We start from the raw sequence: 24,078 nt of genomic DNA on the forward strand, positions 1-24,078 counted from the left end.
CACCATTTAAAGCAGTCGATTAATTATACTTATATTTTCTGTTATTGTTTTCTTTCTTTCTTTCTTTCATTCTTTGCCAATTGCCCGCCACGCGAATGAAATACTTTGTTGTACCCCGAACACGACACCAATTTAAACCAAACCGAAAACCAAAAACCATAACCAAACCGTATAAATACTCAATCCATATATTGAAATGCCATATGCGTGTGGGATTACCTTGTAAAGATTTGAAACCTTGTCTCCATACAGAAACCTGTCGCCGACACATCCTAGCATAATGTCCTTGACGCCCATGCGCCCAGGGGCGCGCATGCCGCTGCGTACGCCGATACCCCGTGAATACGGTAAGTTTGGCAAATTTGCCAAGTGAATATGGCCGCATCCGTCGGATGCGTGTTACTAGATGTCTTCTCTGTATGTATATGCATAGCCTGCCAATGGCTATGCTGTTTGATATTTATATTTGCTATTTGATGTTAATATTGATGATGAGGAGGAGGAGAGCTAAGGCCCCATGCGCCTTCCCTTTTGTGGCTCTACACAATTGAGAAAAAATAGCTTAAAAATTTTGTTAATTTGGTTTAGTTCTCGTACTCGTAGTAGTCAGTTAGCCGAGTTGTTTAGGCATACTCACATACTCACACACACACCACTAACACCACACATACACCCACACATACACATAGCGTATCGATCGAGTAATTGCTAGGTTTGTTTTTAGACTTTAGTTCGTGTTTCTAACCGAAAAGCAGCAGCAACTAACTGATCCTAACACTAATCCGGTCTGCAGCTTAAGAATTAAAGTTCAACGATATACCTATATCATGTCTGCCATCGAACGCAACATTTTGTTACCCTCTGTTTATCTTGGTTTTAATTTCTCCTCGCCTCATCGTTTAAGTTCTTTAAGATTTAGAAAGCGCGCGCTATCCACTAACATTTGTATGATCGCCCTCCCCACCCAAAAACAGAAACCACACGCACACACACACACACCAGCAAGCACACTCCCACTTTCACTTTGACTCTCACCCTCACTGAAAAGGCCCTAAGTCACGCTTAGCACTGCCCTCGAGTCCCAGTCGAGTGAGAAAACGTATCCAGCTAGATTGAGATTAACCCACTAACTAACCTTAAGATCTCCGACAACCATTGGCAATCAATTGAAGTAACCGAGTGTAACCATTTCTCACCGAATTCTATTACTTTTCCCCATCTGACTAATCGTAAATGTTGTTTCTTTCTTATTTGTATACTCTCGCATTTGCAAGTTATATGTCGATGCTATGTTTATTTAAACAATAATTACTATCCTCGGTTTATTTGCATGCCCGTATTTATTTCCTTATCGATGTTGTCCAGTTTTACTTTCCGTTGTTCTTTAATACAATCCATCTCGGACTCCAACGATCCAACGATCCTCCGATCCGAACTCTCTGTGTCGCAAGTGCAGGGCATTACGAACACACACACTCAGTCCATAACCAAAGCATATAGACATAGACATTTAACCTTAAACGTTGTCCATAGTTGTTTACGATAATTAAATGTTGCAATTGTGTTCTCTGTGTAGCGAATGTTAAGCACCCTGTATACTGTTTGATGTTATATCACCGGTAAGTAACCCTAAGTCTCATCTACTTAAGCCACATACCGTACCGATTCGATCGCGTGTGTTAGTGTGACATTTAAACCATTAAACCACCAAACCACCAAGCCACCAACCCACCAAACTGCCCACGAACTCAACAGCCACAGACAATACCACTAAACCATATATCCCCTCGACTATCTTGTTGCGTTCTCAGTACCCGCCCGATTCGATTGCAAATTGGCAAAGTGAACAATTGGCAGCATATGATAGCTAGGTATAGGGGGGGTTTATGTCTCCATTTAAAAATCCTAATCCTAATCCTAATCATCCTATCGAATCCCTACCTAAACCCCATAGACTACTTTTACGACTTTTTCGGTTTCTCGGACTATCGCCAAGGGGGGTCCTTTGGCAATAATGTGTCCTACTACGATGACATGTACCGCTGGATTGATGGGGATTACAACTACTATGATTACCCGAACGGTGGCGGCGGGGGCAGCGGGGGAGGAGGAGGTAGTGTGTCCGGCGGTACGGTGCTTCCGCTCTCGGCCGGCGGCTCCCAGAATTCACCGATGGCTAGTGGACAGCGATCGGCCAGAGGATCGGCCAGTGGTCCCAGTGCTTCCCCGAGCCTTATGGTGCGTTTTAACTAATCGAAACTTGATTATTAGCTCCCTTCGAATCGGTGTATAATTTGAAAACAGATCGAGAACACAACGCACACAGAAACACAAGATTTGTAGATTCAATTTTGATTTAGATATATTTACATACTTAAATGCCCTCAGCTGATTACCTTCCCCTTTTTGTAGTTAGTTTACTTTTTGCTTTGTATTTCGTACTTTGATTTGTTTAGCAAACGCTTCATCATTTGGCTTTAACTTTATTTCCCCCGAAATGTGTTCTCTTTGTTTCGTTTATAAAGTCAAAATTTGCACGTCTCTTGCTGCCAAATTGCACCAGAAAATGAAAACACCCCCCACTACTCACCCAAAAAACACCCAAAAGCCATGCCACGCCCACACACGACCCGCAGACACACGTGCACGCCCATTGCCGGAACAAGGATTATTTGTTGCTTGTTTCGCCTTCTTTCGCCTAACATACCCACACCCACACCCACACCCATGGAAGTACAAACAACCATCATACAATAATTTAAGGACTCGCCGTGCCACGCCGCAATTGATAAATTAACACAAACGGTGCTTTATTACGCTTAACTTACGCTTATGCTTTGCTTGTACGTATTACCTTCCTACTACCTGCCTATTTATTTATAATTTTAATTGCCAGGCCGAAGTAAACATTTTAAATAATATATTTATGAGCTGAACACGGCGTGCTGACGTTTTAATTTTAATTTTAATTAATTTCTAGCAATTAAGTGAAGCGCTTTTTATTACGATTGCGCACCTTATGTTAAGTTACTCATTTATTTATTGTATCCAACGCTTTAAAGTTTAATCCAATTAACCGCACACGCTTATTGTACTTTAGTTACATACGTTATACAAAACAAATTTACAAACATGGTAAAGTTATTTTTTGAATATTGTGTCAATCGCAAGAGGCAAAACAAACTTTTGTGCCCCAGATCCGTTGTTATAAGTATATTATAATACCCAATTGACTAGTTAAATGCTCACTCAGTCTACACAGAATACAGAGAACAGTGTCTACTATACATTTAGTAATTTCTATATAAATAATACATACTTTATATGCATACATTACATCGTGTATGTGTACAATCAAACAAACAGTTTTACACCAAGAATCTAACGCGTTTATTTCGATTTTTCTTTTCTTTTCTTTCTTTTTATGTGTTCTTGTTATATACTTATCTATATACAAACAATTTATTTGTTTTTCGGTACAATATGACAAAATACGACAAATCTTGAAAAAAAAATTATATATATGTTCGTCAAAACCAAAAAAAAAACAACCAACCCACATTAAAATTGCCAACTCTTTCTCTGCCACAAATCTAAATTCAAATCAAATCGAAAAACAACCAAACCAACCAAAATCTATCGTTAACCTTTCGATTCCAAAACCACAACGAAACCCGTTTTTCTGACCCCTTTCCGACAACGCAACCGCTCCAAATTCGAAATTCTCATCGATTCGACACTCCAAATTCAAAATCAATTCAAAAACGTTCTTTATTTTGCTTACTCTTCTGTTCGATTCGAAATTTGAAATGACCAAAATTTGACAATTATCTTGGCGATCCATATATATACAAACACATTTAATTATGTATGAAAAACATGCTAATGCTATTGGAAAATTGTAAACGCAACTATTCGAACAAAAAACAAAAAACCCTGAATTCAAAACCAAATCGAAACGCAATACAACCAAAACAACGGCCGATGGATAACCGAAAATGATGGAAAATGGATCCGAATCTGGAAATGCAAAACACATGCTCTCAAACCACCAACCACCCCACACACACACACACACTAAAAACACACACATACACCTACACATACACACATCAACCACAATCGCAACCAATGCATGCAATAATGACCATAATGATGATGATGATGATGACGACGACGACCGAAAATACTGATGACTATGATGACGACGATGCTAATGATGTGTAGGGAGTTGGTCGTGGGCATGGAATCACAGTACCGCGTGGCAGAGTCGTTGGCCAACGTGGCAGCATCAGTCGTCTGGGGGCCCAAACAGTGCCACAGGCGGCGGGAGCGGCAGCGGCGGCGGGACAGGCGGCGGCGGCGGTAGCTCAGCGGGGGGCCACCGGTCAGGGGGCGCCGGCAGCAACCGGGGGGTTCCGTGGGGTGTTGCCAACGCGTCCCAGCGCTCGTGGCACCCAGCACGTCAAGCCGCTACAAAATTTACCAGGTGAGCTCAACAAAACACAAAGAACGTTCTACTCGTATCCCAATCTCAGAAAAATACTACACCTCAACAAAAGCAAAACTAAAACCAAAATTAAGCCAAAGCAAACAACAAAAACCACCAATCAAATTCAAATTCAAGCCAAATCAAAACAAAACAAAAGCAAATCGAATCCCAACAACCTGCGCCAAATGAAATCTGCATAATCAAGCCAAACAACAACGTCAAACTTGAGAGAATATATATACATTGCAAATGTCAAATTTAATTCAATTCAATTATAAGTAAAGCCAAGTAAAATGTAAACATGCAAACGACACACGACCCACACCCCCAAACAACATACACACACACTCATCACGCGCACCACTAAAAATACGAACATAACGAGAGATTTTAAAAAAGTGTGAATCCTCTACCCGAGTTCCTACAAAAAAAAAATTTTTAATCACTTTAATGTCGTGTGTATCGCATTTGTGACTGTTTTAAATGTTGTAAAGTTTAAACCATTTGGTTAATTTCTTATACTTTCTTATCGAATAATACTTTTCAATACTTTACCTAAATGTCTCCTTGTCATCCTAACAGTTGTCCCCCTTGCTGCTTACAATTGCGTTTCACTTTGATTTTCATTACTTGTTCAGCGCTAAGATGTATGCTACGATTTTTGATGCATGCCTTGATTTTGTTTTTTTTTAACCCCCAACCAACCAACTGTAAGCAGCAATTTACAGCCATGTCCATTAGACACGCCCCACACACGCACACACGCACACAAGCACACTGACACTGAAACAAACATCGCCTATGTATGTATATGGAAGCCATTATAACAAATTGAGTAATTGTTTACATACGCATATTGTCTTGAATATGTACCTAACTATATATGAGCCATGTCTGTAAACGTTTATGAATCGATTAGTATTTATGTCCAACCACCTCCACCATCCAAGCACAGAGAATACATTGAATCTATTGTCACCTACTAATTAAGCGCCATAGAGAGTCGAAAAGGAGGAATCGAGTGGGCGAGCTGATTAATCATGATTAGCACACGTCTCCGTTGCGTTTACTTCCACTGTTTGTCCCTAACCCATCCAACCGCCTATCGAAAAACTCCATCCCGCCAAACAGATCCAAAAAACCCATTCCAAAATTTTGACGTACGTGTATATAATTTTTTGTCTTTTTTTTCGACCCGCGTCACCAGTTTACAAATAATATACTTATACAAATGAAACGCGTTTCAAGATTGACCTGATCGATTGCGATTGCACAAGTCTAAATATAAAACCTTTATTTATACATTACTTATATTCTAGCCCATTACTTTAACCATATACATATAATATTTTGTGATTCTATGTATATCGAACTGTGAGTCTTGTTTAATAATTATCCAACATGCTTTGCAAAGCCAAAATAAAAAACAATAATAAAAAAAATTAAAATAGTTTAGTAACCTACACATTTGTATACCCATATGACCTAAATATGTATGTATAATATAACCACCCTTAACCTTTCATACATATCATATTCACACACAGGGTGACACCAATCCAATGCCAACTGAGATCGTTTTTATTTACTTTACGTATGAACAAATACTAATCGATTCGTGTATTATGTTTACAACACGCACACACACTCACACCAATCAATTTTTGTTATAATTTGTTGCCTATATACATATAGCGGAGAACCCCAACCAGATCACGTTTTTGCCACACTAAAATGTGGGTTGACAAACACCGTCTGACAAAAGCGTGCTGACCTCGACCTCGAGAAGCGAACCACCCAATTCCCCCAATCCCCTCCCTTTCACCAACCAAACAACCAATCACCCACCCACCGTTCACATGCTTCCGTTTTGAACACGCTTTACATTTTTGTGGCTGTATGTAGTAGATACTTTTATCCTCAAGGAAGACACCTTTTTATTACTTTCCTTTTTAAGAATGCTTCACACACACACACTTGCTCATTGCCATATACAAACGATCGCTTTCTTCTGTATCAGCAAGGAATATATAATGAAAACCAAAAAACGAGAAACACACAAATGAATGCAAAACAAAACACTATCAAAATCAAAATCAAAAACCTAAATCTGTTTCTAGCTGGAGCTGCATTCAAAACATTCATGGAGGGTAATTAAGCGTAGCTCATCGGCCACCTCCTTGGACAGCGACAAGAGTCGCTCTCCGGGGAAGAAGCGTAAAGTCCATAGGTCACATAACAAAAACAAGTCACACAAGTCTAAGAAGCATGCCCACAAGTCCAAGTCGTCTCGGCCCGATAAAGAAAAGAAATCCAAGCGGAAGTCCGAATAAAACTTTGTAACCAGACCATATCATATCATCTTCCTTTCGAAATCAAATCCAAACGAAGAATCTCGTCATTGGCAATCGAGGCAAATTCAAGAACACTAATCAATCATCACACATCCCGCATCTTTCAAGCATCAAAATCCTTAACGCCAGATCAGATCAGTTCAGTTCAGCCTCTGAAAGTCCTTGCAAAATTCCAAATTTCAAACTAGGAGTGTACGACCACACACTTATAGATACACGAAGAAGTCCCAAGTCTTTCAAGTACAGCGCTCTGTTCTCCTCCCGTCCAGGGATCCATAGATCTGGCAGACGATCCTTTTTATTACACTGCCCCATTTATCGCCGCTACCCATCAGTGTTCCATGTTTCATGTGTCAGGCGATAATATCATGTACAATGTTTTACTTACAAAATGAACACGTTTGGTAATTGTTAACACCACACACACACACACACACACACTATATGCACTATGTGTTAACATCATAGTCACACACCCCAAACACCATATATTTGTAAATGTAACAAGTCCTAAGTCGTCCCTGGCGTTATGTCGAGTTAACACAATTTCCCGATTTGTGATGTGTATAAACAATGATGAGATAAATTAAACGAACAATGATCAAATGTGTTGTCTTTGATATTTTTTAAAAAACACTGAAACGACCATCTTCCCCCTACTTACTAGCCAAAAAAAAGACACGAAATCAACCTGGACAAAATCATCTATCAAATTGTGCTACTAAAATAACTAATACAACGTCAAGAAACCCCATTCGAACCATAGACCAGTTAAATCCAACCGAAAACAACCAAGACCAAAACAAAGCAATAATAGCAACAACTTTGAACCATTTTTGTATTAACAACATTTTTAACTCTCTTTCTCTTTTTTTTCTTTCGAAAAACTCCACCACCCAACAACACCACCCATCCCAACAAAACAAAAAAAAAAACACCAACACACAACGCACACCAAAAACCAACCGAATGCCGCCAAACACACCAATGCCAATTCCAATACCAACACCACAACCGATCGCGGTCACCCATCCGCAGTAGTCGGTAAACGTAAGTTCGATGGAGGTCACCAAAATCCGGCAGATGTTAAGCGACGTTACCCGAGCGGTTTAATAGGAAATGGCGGCAGTTGGGGCAGTTTACCGCTACCACAGCAACCTTTAGGCACCAATGGTGAACAGTGGTACATGGATACGTTTTCGGCATGGAGTTAAAACCACACAGCAACCCAATTGAATCATTAAAAGCATCATTAACGGCAACTACAACAACAACATCAACAACAACAGCAACCACACAAGGAAGTTACAGCCACAAAAAAAAAATAAATAACAATCATCTCCGAGCAACATCCTGGAGAAGAATCGAATCCTTCGCGTCATAGTAAAAAACACATAGCAACCGTTCTTAAGAGCAATAATTTTAATTTCCAAAAACAATATATATGGCATAAGAACCGCAATTAGCAACAATTGAAAAGCATTGTTAAAGAGACTCGTTTCGAACTTAGTTCTTTAGCTATGAACGCCGTAGATTTCGTCCCTCAAAGTAACCATAAATCAAGTCAAGAAATCAAGAAACAAGAAATCAGCAATAGCAGCAAACAAAAAATATGTCGAGTAGAGTATATGTATTGTATTGTATGTAATCACTAAATAGCCCTTGCAGCAGAGCATTTTAAACGAAATCCTTTGATTTAGCGAAACCACAATTTAGCAGATTCTCCCGAGACATTTTTAAAAAGCGTCAGCCTCAACACTTAGATAAACCAAAGTCAAATCGTTTTAAAAGTTCACAAATGTATAAGGAAATTTGTCTCATAGCGTTTTTAACTCGAAATTGAAACAATAATTGAGCATATAACAAAACCTATAAGAAAATTTCAAAGTATAAAATATATTTATCTATAACTATATAGAGAGAGCAGTCTAAGCCCGTACAGATTGATTTTAAATCTTAAGCAGCATGTAGCACCCTTTTATACATTGAACAAAAAAAAAAAAAGAAAAAGAATACAAAAGCAGGCAAATTCAAAATCAATTCGACTCGAAGACATTTTACTACATTTATATGCGTACTGGAAAATTGCGAGCGCTGAAGCAAGATACATATTTGAAAGCACATATAGACAGACAGACGAGATCAGGCTCAGAGGCGCGTTGAAAAGCAAAGCTTAGTGAGGAACATTGACTGACAAAGTAAAAAGTAAACAAAAACAACAAATTATTAATTAGATGGAATGAGAACGATAAGCAAATACAAAAATTAAAAACGCAGCCAGCATTGTTATACAATGCGACTGGCGACGGCAACTGGCAAGACTTTCTCTGCATAAATTTGAAAAACGACTATTTTTTAACAACGTAAGTTTTAGGCAACTTCGAAAATCAATTATCTGTCGCAAGTAAACAAAAGATACGATACGTAGAGCTAAGTATTGCACACATACAAAACTACACTTAAACTCACTGATAATACTGATAACTGATAGGGCAGATCAAAATCGCAAATCAACAAAATGTGACTAATGTCTGCGAATCGAAGAAGCAACGAATTAGGAAGACGGAGTAGACAAAACACACACACATCACGAACCAGTAATATAAAAAAACCTAACGTAAATTGATTATACATTTTAATAAAACACTAACGCATACTTAATATTAACACGTGAGAACTAAAAACCATAAAATCAATTAGCCAACGCTCAAGTGCGAATTAGCAGAAGACCTAAAACAGCTAGGAATTCAATTAAAGTCCTCTTAACTAATATCAAATTCAGATTAAACTCTTTTCCCACTTTCCTTTACTCATCTATAACTGGCTACGCACACAGAAAACACTAAGGATTAACTAAAAATATATCAAGCTGACTTGCTAACTTAAACTAGCTCCATGCCTAAAAAATTAAAGCCACACACGTGTCAAAATACGTTTATAATCGTATAGGGAAAATTATTGAAACAAACTTGCCCGTTTTCTGTTCTATTTTGCAAAATTTCGACAACAAAATTGTTTGGTTGAAGACCGAAGAACCCTGTCGTTTACGTTTCCGCTATTGCTAGATCTCAAGTAAAGCAAAAAGTTAATTAATATATATAAATGTAAAAAACAAAATATATAAATTAGTTTTAAACTAACGAATGAATACTTCCAATTTTGAACTCAAGTATAAAGCAAAATACAAACTGTTGGCAGTTAATGAAGACGCGTGTGTTTTAAAACGTATCTATGAACATTGTTCAGCATAAGCCTAAAACAATAACTTTTTTAAATTTAAATTACACAGACACAGACACACAAAAACACACACACCAAACAGTTGCCTAAAGTAAAAAACAAAAATAAAACAAAAGAAAACAAATTGAAATGAATTAAATAATGAATTAAAACTTGCGCAAAATTTGCCAACCAGCAAAGAACTTTAAATACATAATATTAGCCGCAAACAATAAGAGAATATATACAACAAATTCTAAATGACCATAGTTAAGCTTAAATTTAGTAACACTCACATACACACACACTCACACACACATATACACATAATTATTAAAGTAAAGTAAACTGTCGTTGTAGGGGATGATGAGAAGTGTGCGCCATTTTCTAACTACAATAACAAGAGACAAATTACTAAAATTAACTACTTACCCATTTTTTATGTTTGATAAGTTTCCTTATGAGTTTCCTTGAATATTTTACCATTTTTTTTTTTTTTTGAGAGAGAGCATTTCACGCAACTGCAATTGATTGTTGCCTTCGAAAAAGAAACGGAGAAGTAATTTTAAAACTTTAATCATTTTTTTCTTAAACACACACAAACACAGCAGATAAATTAATTTGATAAGAAAGTGAATTATGAAATTTCTATAACGCCGCGTCTTTTTGCATGCAAAATTTTCGACTTTTCGCCCTGAAAATTTCCACATTTGGTGACTTAAAACCTTTGAACCCAATTCAAATTGCAAATATATAAATATAATTAATTTTAACGATTTGTTTAATTCGATAACTGTACTGATTTTATATTGTTTTAAATTTGTAATTTAATTTGTAAGTTTTTATTGTTAATGTGTTTTTTCTATTGTAAACTAAAACTAAACTAAATCTGTAACCCAATTGGCAAATTGTTACACAATCCGTTCAAGTTTACCGATTTCGATTCGAAAAATTGAGTGTGAAATTTTTTACCTAAAACCATGTGCCGTTATTTAGAAAACATTTCTTTGGAAGCCCAAATTTTCCTGCAAGACCAACCGCCCCTCCCTTTCCCTTGACCCAATACCTCCCAAAACCCCTAATTGTGTTAAATATTGTAATTTGTAATTTTTGTTTTCATTTTTCGGGAAAGCAAAAACGTTTGGCAAAATTAGTTTTTAATTTGAATATTTAGTTTTGTTTGTGCGCTTAAGTTTTCAATAGTATGTTATATATATTAAACTATGAATATTAATTTTTAGCAAAATATTTGTACGACCTAACATAAATCACTAATGTTAAATACTTAAAGAACTAATTTGTTTAGCTGTTTAATTGGTTTAAAATCTTTGTGTATTGTGAAGAGGAGCGCAAGCGAAATTTTTTCTTTCATCTAACAACAATAACAATACGATACCAATAACAATAACAATAATTGTATACGTGTGTAAATTTCAACCTTTAACAAAAGCAACACAATACTGAATATACATAAATAAACAGAATTAAAATCGAGAGGAATCATGAAAGAAAGAAAAGAAAGCAAGGTGGACAAAAAATTGCAAACTGCGCATGGAAACTGAGCGAAAAAAATGAAAAACTTTACATGAATTGTGATGATGCAAAGGCAAGATTTAATCATAATTACTAAATCTATATATACAGTAAATATATATATCTTTCTCTATAAATATATATATTTGAGTATATAATGTATATGTAGGCGTAGGAGTGTATAATCTAACTTTACTTTTAAACAGACTGCGTACGTATTAAAAATTTTTAAAATTAATTTGTGTAAAATGTTTTAAGTTTTGAAAAATTGGCAAATAAAGAAAACAATAAAAATTAATAAATCAAAAACACGATTGTATTGTAAATTGAAATATACACACCACCATTTCGACCTATTCCAAATTATTCCTATTCCACACCTTTTCAGCAAACTGAATCGTTTCATGTATATTTCAAGAATCGGCTTAATCAAGCGCACCTGTTTATAAAGAAAGATGAAGGACAGTGGCAGTGGATGCAAGGATCTAATACCTTTGGAATGTTTCCAAGATTGTTTCTTCTTGATACACAAAATAGGGAAAACAAAGCACTCGATTTGATTTGCATTAAGACAATATCTGTCTGTTTCAGGCATACTTGCACACACGTTAGGATTAACTTTCGTAGACCATTTATGTTTTACTTTAAATTTATAGTTTGTGTGTGTTTTCTTGCTCTTTTAATTACATATACCTATACAATTATACTTGATTGATTTGATTTTAAACCCCCTTTTATAAACAACCAATTGATATACAACATCACAAAACATTTGCATACACATACCACACGTATGAAAGGGATTCATAAACCGTGAACGTAACGTCGCCAATTATTACGAGATAAAAACAAATGGAAATTAAATAATAAAAATAAACAATCAGAGTTCATCGTAGAGGAAGGCCGAATGTGAGAAAAATGGGAGAACAACTTTTACGTCTTAATAAACAATTATTGTTAACGAAGAAAATAAATGAAATGAAGCATATTGTACTAAAATATTTGATATACATACATTTGTTATTATTTGTAATACGAAAATTAAATAAAATTGCATCCAGATAATAAAATGAAATAAATAAAGAATGCAAACATCGTCGTCTGCTCAATTCTAGACTACTAAACAAATAAAACGCCATGACTCTGCGTCAACGTCACTGATTTATTTGAAATTCTTATTAGTCGTATTACGCTATTTAAAAGCATTTGCTGCGGGAGGAGGACTTGCTCCGACGACTCCCATCGCTGGGCCTTGTGCTCACGCTAACGGCGGTGATGCCCATGTCATCGCCCAAGACGGTTTCATCTACGCTGGTGTCGTCCGCAGGTAATTCATCGTCGCTGTTTTCCTCGCCGGCGAAGGAACTCCTGGGTGTTATGATAGAATCTCCGTGGAGATCCCTGTTGATCATATTTCCCATGTGGAAAGCAGAATGACAGTTGTTGGCAGCCAACAGGGCTTTGACTCGGAAGACCAGCGTCTCAATCGTTTCCCGCAGGCTGGGAATATAGCTGATTATAGCCGTATTCTTAATGGACTTGGAATGACAGCAGAGTTGGTGCAGAAAGCGTGTCACCTTCTGGAGCTCGTGCAAAAACCTTGTTAGCCTTTCGGGATCTTCCCGAACAATAGATTCCAGCGCAGACATTCCGTGCTGAAGCAGCAATTTAAGGAATAGCAGGGAGTGTTTTAGAAACAGCCCAAAGTTTCTGGGCTGTTCCACCTGCTGCACAATGCTGAGCAAGCCATTCAACAAATCGACTGCTGACTCCCATAACTTCAATTTATCACCACGGCTGTCGACGCTAACTTGACCACTTAGGGAGTGAATAAGCACCTCGCACAGTCCACGAAAGAGTAGTGGGAAGTTGGCCCTATGAGGGGAAAGAATTAATAAAACATACAAAATACGGATCAACTGATTTTCTTACTTTTTAAAGTTGGGGAAGGATGTCAGTGCTTTGTCCTTCGTATTCAGTATGCTGCATTGTTTAACCAGCTCAGTAAGTAGTTCGGTTTGACTCTTGGCATTCGATTTTTTCAGGAATCCCTTAACCAGCTCGTCCAAATAAATATTGCACTGACCACCTTTGTCCAAGGTGCCAGAGTAGTGGAACCATTTACGGCGCAGCAGCGTGCCACACAGTATCCCTGCATGAGTAATAAATTCTAAAATTGCACTTCATATTTCATGGTTAGTGCTTACGTAAGTCCTCGGCTTGCTGAAATCTCGGTTGGCTAGCATCGCTCTGTAAACTGCCCAGCTTTAACAAGTTACACAACAATCGATGAAGATGTACTGCAGTACTAAGATTCAGGACGGATTTCTCATACTTTAGAAAGTATTGAAAAGTTAGGTTGGCCAGCTGAGGAACACTTTGCTTCTCTAGTCTCTTCCATTGTGTTTTAGGCTGTAGCTTAAGCAAAGACTCTGCAAAAATAGTAACGTTACATTTTAAGGTTTGCGTAAAATTTAAAACACCTTACTATGGAGCAGTTGTTCCTGCGACTTATCACTCCACTCGCTCCAGGCGAAGTACAAGGCAAACAGCCGGACGCACAGCCCAAAGCACGATTTGATATAGCAAAATTGATCCTTAAACAGATCCAGATTGCTGTACACATGACTGACTTCCGTAAGCTGATTGTCAATGGCCTCGCCCAGGGTTATTAGGTGATTATTCACCTCGTGTAGGCATGGAAGTAGATCGCAAATAAAATCCTCCGGTTTGGCCAGATGCGGCCTAAAGCTGTCCGCATCATAAGAATCGTGATGTCGAAGGACTGCTGCTTCAAGTTTTTGAACCACGTCTTCCAGCAGGAATCGTAGCTCCAGAAGACCAAGAAACTCCCCCATTTGCTCCTCTTCCAGCTGGTGGTTCAGGACAAACTTCTGCTCGACCAAGAGCATGATGATTTCCACTTCCATTGGCCTGTATCTCTCCCGCGGCCCATACATCTGCTCAAAGTCAGTCTTCGTCTTAACGGTCTTGCACTGGCCAACCTTAATGGTGAAGTCAGCGATCGATGGTTGATTACCAGTTAAATCGGGTTCTGGTAGAGTTGCGTTTAGTTTGGCAGCTGGCTTAGGCCCTGGACGTTTCTGATTCTGGTTCGAGAGCTTGACGTTGGTGAGGAATTGATATGGCGGTGCCACGAAGTCGACGGGCGCTCTCGCCAGGAGGGGCTTCATTCTCTGCTCGATACGAATTAGTTCTCCAAGTCTAGATAGAACTCGACGCCGTGTGGGAGGATCACGTTGTGATGCAAACGCACTGATCGACACCCTCATCCAATTGACGGTGTGAAAGTAAATGCTCAAAATGTCTTTTTGCTGCTCCGCCTCAAAGTTTTCAAAAACGGACACATAGTTGTCATCCTCAAAGAATGAGGGCAACACAATGGCACAGCCTAGTAAAGCATTGATGCTCTCCAAGCTGTCTTGGTGGCGGTGCTTGTACAGCACTCTGACATAGTTGAACAGAGGAGCCAGCACGTATATAGAATCACAAGCTCTGTAAATGGGTACGTTAAAATACAAAAGCTTTATGAAACTCATGAGATAAGAAACTCACTTCACTTTGGGTGATAAAACTAGTTTTGAGATATTTATGCCAATATTAAGGACATCCGATTCAGTGTTTGCATCTGTATCGTCCAATTCATTGATATTTAACTGATATTCCAGTTTAATTCCCCTTAAAAGCAAATTTGATTAGCGACATACTTGTTTAAAAAAGTCAGTACATACTTTAAAGTCTCGGGCACATTCTCGGTGACAAAGCTTGCCTGGAAGCGGAATGTCACTAAGTCGCAGGCCCAAGCAATGAATTGGTTGTCCAACTCACAGCCGGAGGTTCCTTCATTGCGCTGATTGAAAACCGTGGCCAGTTCTTCAAAAAACAGGGCTAAGGACTCGGTACTATTTCCTATTGATGCCTCGGTGCGTACTGCATGGAAAAAATATTAATATACACGTTTAAGTATGTCAGGCACTTAATTACTGATTAAGTTGGCAGCCATTTTGCCTCGGCCATCGGGCAAGGAATCGACGTTTTCCACGCTGGCAATAAACTCGTCACGATCAACACCATTGTTCGCGATGCGTGCCATTGCATCGATGAGTTGCACACAGCCAATAATTCCCTGCTTTTTAATATTATCAATGGAGTTGATCAGCTGCTTTTTAACCACCATATCGACTTGCTCTTGGAGTTGCAGGCAGGGCGATAGATTTGGATCCGGAAATGCGACATGGCACAGAAGGTCCATAGCAACGCGGGTTTGTGTAAGACTTAGATCACTTATCCTATCCAGCATGGGTATAAGTAGAGTTGCACAATTCTGAACATCCTTGGCACTCTTTCGTTGCAGCTCGCGAAGCAATTCCAGTGCCATTGTTGTCAGGTGGGGCGATGATTTGTCACAGGTAAGCTCCAACAGCTTCTTTAGAATATTTTTCTGGATCGAGTTAAAAATCTTAAAAAGTATACTGCAAAAAAAAAAAACAAAGTAGAAATTAATATGATTTTTCTTTAGGGTTCTTTAGGTAACCACACCTGTACGAAGATTTGGCGAAATCGGACACGATGCGATTTTTCTCTCGCATAAAGTCGTGAAGGATGTTCATCAGTGTGGTTATGTGCTGCTCCAGGATGTGTCTATAGTGCTGTCGTATCTCTTCCAAAATGCTCACTGTAATATGCTCCAGTTTAATGCGTCGTCGAAGCTGACGAATTAGTAAAATGTAATGAATTTATTTTTTTTTTTATTTTTTAAGGAATACTTACAATATTTTCGATGTACAATGAATTATCTTCATTAACATGTATCAACAAAAGCAGAAGTATCATGTCAAAGGAGCTGCAAATATGTAATTATTTAAACTTGAATTCGTATAGGCCAGTCTATGTACTCACGTAAATTCGGCAGCTGGCACACTAGCAGATGACCTTTGGCACGCTTGATAAAACTTCTTCGATCGTATCAAGCCTAGTTCTAGGAAGCCAAAAAGTTCCAGCTGAGACTTCTTACTGTCTTCGCTTGCCGAGATTTTTTCCGTCTCATTTGTGTGACGCCAGTTGAAGATTCCACGCAGGCTGCCTATCAACTGCAAATGAACGAACTGAAACCGAATGCTTAGGGAACGGAGTAAGAACCTTACGTCGCGCACGCTGTCATCTGTATCAATTTTCAGAACGTTAAGCAGCAGCCTGATGAGATGCGGCAAGATCTAAGATAACAAAACATTTAAATAGAATTCTAGAATCGGTCTAATTTTCAAATTACCGCATCCGAACATTGACCACTTGTGGCGAAGTCCAAAATGCGCACTCGTAACTTGGCCTGCGTTCTGTCTGAAAGCGATAAGTTACCCAGAGTTTGCACTGTGGTCATGTGAAAGAGGTCTTCAGTGCTGGAATAGTTGATGCTGCCACGAAATTAAATTATACGATTAGTAAGAAAGAACGTAGATAGTCCATAGAGCGAGCGAGTACACAAATTCTTCTGCTCTGCTTTAAATAATTTTACTTACTTAAGCAGCTCGACGAACTCATCGTGCATACTGGCATCGAGTATCAACTCAGCATTGGCTATGATGTCCAATTTGGCCGATTCCGTAGCCCTGTTGAAAATGACCTCGATGCGACTGTAGATCTCTACTTTGTGCGAGGCGGTCAAGTAGCGCAGTTGCGTCAGCATCAGCGGTAGCAGTGGCAAGGGAATAGCTGCTTTGCCCATTATGACTCGATCAGATTTGGCCACCTCCTCGATCTTGTTCAGCAGCACCTCCACGCAGGCATCTCGCATAAAGTCGATCATGAGGAAGTTCATAAACATGCTGTTCTGGGACTGGTAGATCTGTTCCTCGCCAGCTGCGTCCACGGTGCAGCCGGTTAGGAGCTTCTGCACCAGCTTCGACCCAGGCGCCATTGCAGCATTCAGACCCGTCTTGAATGTCTCCATTTTGTCGGTATACGAGGAGGCACTCGTAAAGATTTCCCGCAGCTTGGAGACTATGGGGACATGATCGCAGGCCAGGATGAGGCTATCACCCTGGTCCAACTGGACCCCTGCTCGAACCAGGACCAGTTCGAAAAAGTTGTTCGGTTGTCGGGAGAGCGTTGCAATGTTCCGGCTGGAGGATTGAGTGCGACCCAGAGTGGCGGCCAGGATAACACTGTGCTGCGACAGAAATCGCTGCGTGTGCTCCTGGGAGGCGGGTATGTTCTCCTCGCTTCCGCCAGATGAGGACTCAACGGATATATTTGTGGTCGTCTCCGCCAGGCGCTGAAACACAGATTTTGGTCAAGTAAATGGAGTTCCAAATTCCGACTGGTCCGAATGTCCACTTACCGGCACTTTTATGGTCGCGTTCTCATCGATGGTGTTCAGAGGTTTCTTTGAGCGTTTTTTAAATTGTTTATACATAGTACTGGAAAGCTTTATAAGCTTCAATCTTCAATCTTAAATCACAAAATAATAAAAACAAAACAATTTAATGGCGCGTATGCAGGTGCAGTGTGACCGAGCATTGACATCAGTTTTTATCGATAGCCGCGGTGGTCGAGGTTCGTGAATTCGCTAAGCGCAATAACGAATATCGTAACAATTCTTATACAAATTTTACGATTTTCAAATGATTATAAAAATTAACTAATAATTCAACTCTTATAGAAATACTTATTTTTTTTTAACATTACTAATTAAAATCTAACAAAATAAATGAAGAAACGACCTTTAGAGCACTGTGTGTAGAAGTCTAAATAAAAATCCACTTTCGTCAATTCAAATTTTTATTGAAACATAATCTACATAATTCGTACAAAACTATTATTGTATTTTCTTTTTTTTAGGTTTACATAACATTCAATCATACGTAATGACTATAAAATGTTCCTTAATTTTATGATCGATACGGAAGCATGATCCATAAATTGATAATCGTATATGTAAATAAGATGATTATGAGCTTATTTGTTAATTTAAAGCCTTTCGATTTTAATTATTTAACTCGGGTGCTAGATGTCTCTGATAATTAGATAAATATTTCCTAGTATCGATTTTCAACTCTTAAAAGTGCAAAAACTCTATTGTGCCATACATTTTTAAATGTATATAAATACGCTTTATAAAAAGGAAGTACAACATATGTATGTCTTGAAGTGATTATGCCAGAAATTGACTTATTCCGGGGCCATTTAGACCCTTCACTACCTAGTTCATAGAAAATCACTAATTTGGCGTTGTTTTCAGTATTGCTATTGAGTATATATAATGATGAACATGATGCCGATTCTATCACACCAATGCAGTCCAAAGCGAAATTTGCGATTCTTTCACAATACTGTGCTAACGGAAACTCAACTCAGTGTCTTCCGGTTATTGCTTTTCATATTTCTAGATAGTAATAAACTATTGTTTTTTCGCTCGTCGTCTCTTGAAGCCCGTCATTTGCTTGAGCAGCTGTGAGTTTTCGTCATCCAGATCCATATTTGGCTCCCAGAGCCGCAGTCGTTTGGGTATATAGATGAGGCCCAGTAGAGTTATAGCTAAAAAGGCGAAAGATTCAATTTACTAAATGGTTCGGGGTGTTACAAAAAAGATATAATTTGTTATTACTGAATTTTAGTTGTGTTTACTTACAATTTAGCACACACGGGAAGATCACGTAGAAGTTAATGGTGCTGGAGCGAAAGTAGAGTGCCTCGGTGGCATAGAAGACCATGGTGAGGGCCAATGAGCAGCCGCCCATGCTGACCACCCTAAACGTAGGGAAATATCCCCATTAGTGACGATAATCTAACCAGAGGATATATGGGATTCACTTACGGCTTGTAGTGAATGTAGAGGGTGCAGTGGACGAGAGCGATGGCCTTCAGCAGGCAGTACATCCCGATGATCCGCGATATGGTGTAGTCCCCTGTGAAAGAACCCATCAAATGCGACTCCAGCAGCTCAATCCATCCCCACTTACCCTCTATGAACTGGGTGTCGCTGTGATCGCCCAGGAAGCTGCGTCTTTCTATGTAGCTCCTAAAGGCCGTGCCCAGGTCCATGAAGGCCACGAATGCTATCCATCCCCGGAAGGCGTACAGCAATCGCTCGCGGGGTCGTCCGCCAGACTGCATGGCAGCCCTACAAGTAAATTTTCTGTGTTATTTAATATCCATTCTCCCTTTAAAGGAAAATAATTTAATCTAAGGAATGGGTTTACCAATTGGTCTAATGTCCAACACAACTTGAAGACTTTATTACACATATCAGGGTTATATATTTAGAAAATTATTTGAAATTTTGACAAAATGGTCATTATACTGCAGAAAACTTGTAATAGAATGTACAATGTAACAATTCGTCGTAAGGTTTTTTTATGCCTACTCGTATTCGTGTAACGAATGTTTTAAGATATAAGAAAAACTCATTAAGAACCTTAGCCAGAAAATATACAAATTTAGCTCAGGTCATAGTATCATTATGCTTAAAGCAGACCGACCCAGTCTAGATTATGATGATATAATAAGAGAACCAACTATGTACATATTTCGGTATTACAAAGCCATTAGAATAAACGCGATACTATTGCGTGTGCATAATGAGGTGCTTTTGTTTAAAGGCTTTTAGCACAAGCATGAACTCCAAGCGAGCAGCCGAGTCCAATGGCATCGGTGGCAACCGGCTTATCTTCCCCTGAGAATCGCATCGCACTCGGAAGTCCCAGCACATGCCACCACCCACCCCACTCCACTTCACTCCGCAGGTCTGGGCAAAATCGATATTATGGCACACTATGCTGCTGTGCTATTTGCGCAATGCAAATATGCGGAGCGTAATTCCCGGCTGCACGCGACCACGTGGAGCGCTTATGGTGGATCCACCATTAGTCCCGGTTGTTTATTTCCAAGCAACATCGCCGACTGGGTCGTCCGAGCAACGCGATTTATGGGCCCCGGACCAACCGGCTAGCCACTATCAGGCGGTTCACAATAAATGCACCACTGGCTATGTGTGTATTTGATTTCGGGAGCACTCCTCAATTCACTCACATTTTGCAAAGATTCCCGTGTTAATCAGCAGTACCGCGATCCGTCCCACCCGGCGTATGCGTAATATTTGTTTGCAGCACTGCCACTGGCACTCTTGTGTCCCTCAAAAACCTATTTTATGCAGCAGCGATTGTTTATTTCATATATGTGTATTTTCGCCGTTCAGCTGTAAACGCGACCGATTCTCGTACCGCCGCCTGCAACGCCTTGCCAGCCACTAAAAGTCTAGAATGGGAAAGTTTCGTGCGAGGACAGGCAGCTTTTATGCTTTCGGAGCTTTGGTTCTTGTTGATTGGTTCGTATCGCACCGGGAATACCTGGAAAAAGTGGTCTAAGTCCTCAATTAATATAGTATGATTATGATTAAAAAAAATATATTCACAAGTTGGCCATTACTGACTTAAAAAAAAAGTGTGGCTTGCATTTTTAGCATCATTTTATTTAGCAAAGTACAAAAGTTGTAAACTGTGTTCAATCGGAATTGCTATATGTATAGGCAACATGTATAAAAGATCAACAATTTGTCAAGTTCTATGGCTCTCTTGGGATGAAACTGGTCTAGTCTGGTCTAGTCCTTGCCAATGTTGGCCTCAGTCTTGCGGTACTCGGCCCAGTCGACAAATCCATCGTTGTTCAGGTCCATGGACTTCAGCACATAGTCAATGGTGTCCTCCAGAGCCTTGTCCGTGTACACAGATCCGGATTTGTGATCATCGGGCTGCTGCGCTTGGCCCTCGGCGTGGCCTTCCTGGTGTGCCTCGGCTGGTTTTTCTCCACTATCCTTGACTAGAAAGGTAATGTACACTTTAAGGCTCCGCTGGGCATGGTTAACTTGTTAGCTAAGCTCACCCGAAACCGGAAAATGTGTTCTAGTGTCTACAATTCTACTTGATAGAGGGATTACATGTGGTGGTCGCGTGTGATTTGAAGTTGACTTTATTCGCTAATTCGGCTTTACTTACAGAGATTTGCATGCGTCTATATAGTAGGTTTCAGTTTAAAAAGACGGGGTTTTCTTCGCTTATTTTTTTGCATAGTTTCATTTTCTTTTTGTACAAAACAAACGTTTACACAATCAGTCTGTTTTTTTTGCTGCTCTAAAGTCGCGCTTAAAAATTAGTTCATATCGAAAAGTAACTAAAATTATGACAATCGAAAACAAAACGAAACAAGGCGGCTGGAATTGCACAACCCACTCGAGAGATTCGTGAGAAATAATATTCGAAAATGCGAATCTTTTGAAAAAAGAGTTCTCAGAAGGACGTTTAGTTACAATTTGTTCAATGAAGTTCTCCGATTGGAATGCTTGCAGCATGTTAAGTAAATTTCATTCAAATTTATCTAAGAAGTGCGCTAAAATCGTCGACGAGGTCAACGTAATTTCAGGGTGTTTTGGGCAGAAACAGGAGTATGTGTTGCACGTCACAGAGCGCGGGACGAGGACATGGTTTTATGTATGTAAACTGAACGCATCTGGGTGACTACTAATGAACCGGCTGCTGCTGCTGCTGCTGTTGCTGTTCGTGCGGCTGCTGTTGTTGCTGCTGCTGCTGCTGCTGCTTCTCGGCGGCCTTTTGCTGCGCCTTAATGAACTCCGGATAGTCGATGTAGCCGTCGCGTGAGGTGTCGTCCATCTGCAGGATGGGATCAATGAGGGCCACCAGCTCCTCGTCGGAGAAAACCTTCTCCTCCACATGCGGCTTCTCACCGTTCGGCTGCTCCTTGCTGCCTTGCTCTGCATGGCAATGATTTGTTATGGCGGATGCGAGATGGATTAGCATGAGATTCGAGCATGACCACAACCATAACCGGAAACAGCCCAGTTTTATTACGCATATGCAAAGAAGTAGAACAGAATAGTGGGTCAAACAAAACGAAATACAGAAACCACAAACGCAACTCTAACCAGCGAGCCAGATTAAAAAGCAGTAGCTATCTTACCGTGCCAATGGATCAGCGATTTGATCAGCTCGCAGCCGTCCAACTTGTTGTTGTTGTCCGAGTCGTGCATCTTGAAGTAGTGGAACTGCAGCTCAGCCTCGGACATCTTGCTCGTATCGATTGGCACTTGCATGTGCTCCTGGATGTGACTGAAATTGAAAGAGTAAGGTTTGGTATTAGATCCAACTGATCGTTGATTTGGTTGAAGAAATAGATCAGCCCAGAAATATTATGTAAGTACTATGTCTAATTTACTTTTAACATGGAACTTTTGATATATAATTTCTTTAAATGCGAATGGAAACATTTGCTGTATGAAAATGTCACTATGCTTAATTTATAGACTTTTTTCCTAATTAAGCCTTAGGTTTGCGGTACAACAAAATACCTCCCTTCACTTTTATGATTTATTTATGACATTTTTACTCGTATACCCTAAAGCTCCATTGATGGATAATGATTGCCAGTGGCAGTGATAAGATAGACGGGCACTTACGCGCGCTCCTGCTGAATGTTGCCGGTGTTTAGGACTTGCTGCGGTTGCCCATGGTGGTGGCCACCTGCCTGCTGGTGGTGCCCCTGCTGCGGCTGTTGCTGTTGCTGCATCGTCGGTTGCTGGTGGATTGGTTGATGTTGCTGCTGCTGCTGCTGCACAGGAACTTGCTGATATTGGACCGGTGCCTGCTGTTGCACGGGAACTTGAACCTGTTCGTATTGCTGGAAGTCGGAGGCCTACTGGTTAATTGCTTGCCATTCGGAAATGCGCATTTGCACTCACGTATTGCTGGGGCGGCACACCGGGTGCTGAGTGGACCTGTTGCTGGTACTGCGGCTGGTGGTGCTGCGGTGGTGGCGGTGGGTGGTGCTGCGGCACCTGCTGCGGCACTTGTTGCTGCAATATGTGTGGGTTAATTCCCTCATTGGCGAATGGGGGTGCTTCAAATCACTCACATAGTGCTGCGGATTCACTCCGGGAGCGACGCGCTGTCCGCTGGCCAATCCAATCAGGATTAGGGGCAGCAGCAGCTGAACTGCTGGCAATTCCGTGACGCGCATCTGCATGGAAGTGCTGGATTCTGGCGGGGATCGGATCGGATCGGTTTGGGATCTATATCGCTTCTGGTGGCTCTGTAATCACCACGTCGCAAAGACGAAACACACACGTACACAAATCGCTTCTTCTTCGCCGGTGGACATTCGCAGCGAGCGACAGCTGATTCTCAGGTAAGTGCGGACATTCGCCACGAAACGTGTGAGCGGCATGACAACACTGCGCGCCTGGGTTAGGGGTATGCGCGTAGATAATATTATCATGCTTCAAACCGAAAAAAAAAATCATAAAAACAAACTTGATGCTTCCATTTAACAACTCAAAATTTAATCAATCTAATATGTGTACGATTTCACCGTTAGGGGTTTAGTATTAGTACCCCGCTAATATTTAGCTCAAGGAACACCCCAAATGCAGTTGGGCATAATTAGGGTGTTTTA

General features: G+C 39.9%; 4 protein-coding genes across 25 annotated transcripts in view; 1 reads left to right on the top strand and 3 right to left on the bottom strand.

Annotated features, from left to right (window-relative positions):
• Syp (Syncrip) overlaps positions 1-12,664 on the top strand; it is a 53,998-nt gene extending 41,334 nt beyond the window's left edge. For 5 of the 20 annotated variants that reach the window (NM_001369986.1, NM_001275850.1, NM_001275851.1 and 2 more), the window contains 4 exons: positions 253-347; positions 1,955-2,238; positions 4,228-4,489; positions 6,613-7,449. In NM_001369986.1, coding sequence (NP_001356920.1) covers positions 253-347; positions 1,955-2,238; positions 4,228-4,489; positions 6,613-6,650 — 679 coding nt within the window. In that variant the 3' untranslated portion in view covers positions 6,651-7,449. Of the gene's footprint in view, positions 1-228; positions 348-1,954; positions 2,239-4,227; positions 4,490-6,612; positions 7,450-7,884 lie in introns of those variants that run through there. The other 15 variants (NM_001275847.1, NM_001275855.1, NM_001275852.1 and 12 more) reach the window with 8 other exon arrangements.
• A 77-nt stretch (positions 12,665-12,741) lies between these two features.
• Positions 12,742-18,128, bottom strand: Fancd2. The gene is made up of 14 exons (NM_206524.2): positions 17,957-18,128; positions 17,136-17,890; positions 16,889-17,030; positions 16,764-16,832; positions 16,519-16,709; positions 16,390-16,462; positions 16,159-16,328; positions 15,604-16,091; positions 15,351-15,549; positions 15,175-15,297; positions 14,087-15,114; positions 13,806-14,030; positions 13,531-13,750; positions 12,742-13,473 (listed from the first exon to the last, which is right to left on the bottom strand). Exons 1-14 carry the CDS (start codon positions 18,029-18,031, stop codon positions 12,795-12,797), a joined length of 4,437 nt encoding a protein of 1,478 aa, NP_996246.1. The 5' UTR covers positions 18,032-18,128; the 3' UTR covers positions 12,742-12,794.
• Positions 18,129-18,382: 254 nt separating this feature from the next.
• CG17270 (uncharacterized protein) lies at positions 18,383-20,867 on the bottom strand. Of its 2 annotated transcripts, none has more exons than NM_142658.3 (5): positions 20,647-20,867; positions 19,578-19,738; positions 19,433-19,523; positions 19,247-19,365; positions 18,383-19,152 (listed from the first exon to the last, which is right to left on the bottom strand). In NM_142658.3, coding segments are annotated over exons 1-5 (510 nt in total). In that variant the 5' UTR covers positions 20,649-20,867; the 3' UTR covers positions 18,383-19,015. The 2 variants fall into 2 exon arrangements, with proteins under 2 accessions (NP_650915.1, NP_001262785.1); NM_001275856.1 differs by having other exon boundaries at positions 18,711-19,152.
• Positions 20,868-21,066: 199 nt separating this feature from the next.
• Positions 21,067-23,786, bottom strand: CG17271 (uncharacterized protein). Of its 2 annotated transcripts, none has more exons than NM_001043269.3 (5): positions 23,539-23,786; positions 23,366-23,479; positions 23,084-23,304; positions 22,588-22,736; positions 21,067-21,432 (listed from the first exon to the last, which is right to left on the bottom strand). In NM_001043269.3, exons 1-5 carry the CDS (start codon positions 23,647-23,649, stop codon positions 21,215-21,217), a joined length of 813 nt encoding a protein of 270 aa, NP_001036734.1. In that variant the 5' UTR covers positions 23,650-23,786; the 3' UTR covers positions 21,067-21,214. The 2 variants fall into 2 exon arrangements, with proteins under 2 accessions (NP_001036734.1, NP_650916.1); NM_142659.2 differs by lacking the exon at positions 21,067-21,432 and adding an exon at positions 21,564-22,381.
• Between the last annotated feature and the right edge of the window lie 292 nt (positions 23,787-24,078).

Source organism: Drosophila melanogaster, chromosome 3R (assembly GCF_000001215.4).
Source record: "Drosophila melanogaster chromosome 3R".
In the NCBI taxonomy this organism is placed as follows: domain Eukaryota; kingdom Metazoa; phylum Arthropoda; class Insecta; order Diptera; family Drosophilidae; genus Drosophila; species Drosophila melanogaster.

What these genes read in the sequence shown, in the direction of transcription:
- CG17271 (NM_142659.2), bottom strand. Translation starts at nt 23,649, where the DNA reads ATGCAGATGCGCGTCACGGAATTGCCAGCAGTTCAGCTGCTGCTGCCC. An exon ending in GAGTGAATCCGCAGCACTAT is followed by an intron (nt 23,480 to 23,538) that starts GTGAGTGATTTG and finishes CACATATTGCAG; the next exon opens with CAACAAGTGCCGCAGCAGGT. An exon ending in GTGTGCCGCCCCAGCAATAC is followed by an intron (nt 23,305 to 23,365) that starts GTGAGTGCAAAT and finishes TCCGACTTCCAG; the next exon opens with CAATACGAACAGGTTCAAGT.
- Fancd2 (NM_206524.2), bottom strand. Translation starts at nt 18,031, where the DNA reads ATGTATAAACAATTTAAAAAACGCTCAAAGAAACCTCTGAACACCATC. An exon ending in CAGATGACAGCGTGCGCGAC is followed by an intron (nt 16,710 to 16,763) that starts GTAAGGTTCTTA and finishes GTTCATTTGCAG; the next exon opens with TTGATAGGCAGCCTGCGTGG. An exon ending in GTTTTATCACCCAAAGTGAA is followed by an intron (nt 15,115 to 15,174) that starts GTGAGTTTCTTA and finishes ACCCATTTACAG; the next exon opens with AGCTTGTGATTCTATATACG.
- CG17270 (NM_142658.3), bottom strand. An exon ending in CGACACCCAGTTCATAGAGG is followed by an intron (nt 19,524 to 19,577) that starts GTAAGTGGGGAT and finishes GTTCTTTCACAG; the next exon opens with GGGACTACACCATATCGCGG. An exon ending in CTCTACATTCACTACAAGCC is followed by an intron (nt 19,366 to 19,432) that starts GTAAGTGAATCC and finishes CCCTACGTTTAG; the next exon opens with GGTGGTCAGCATGGGCGGCT.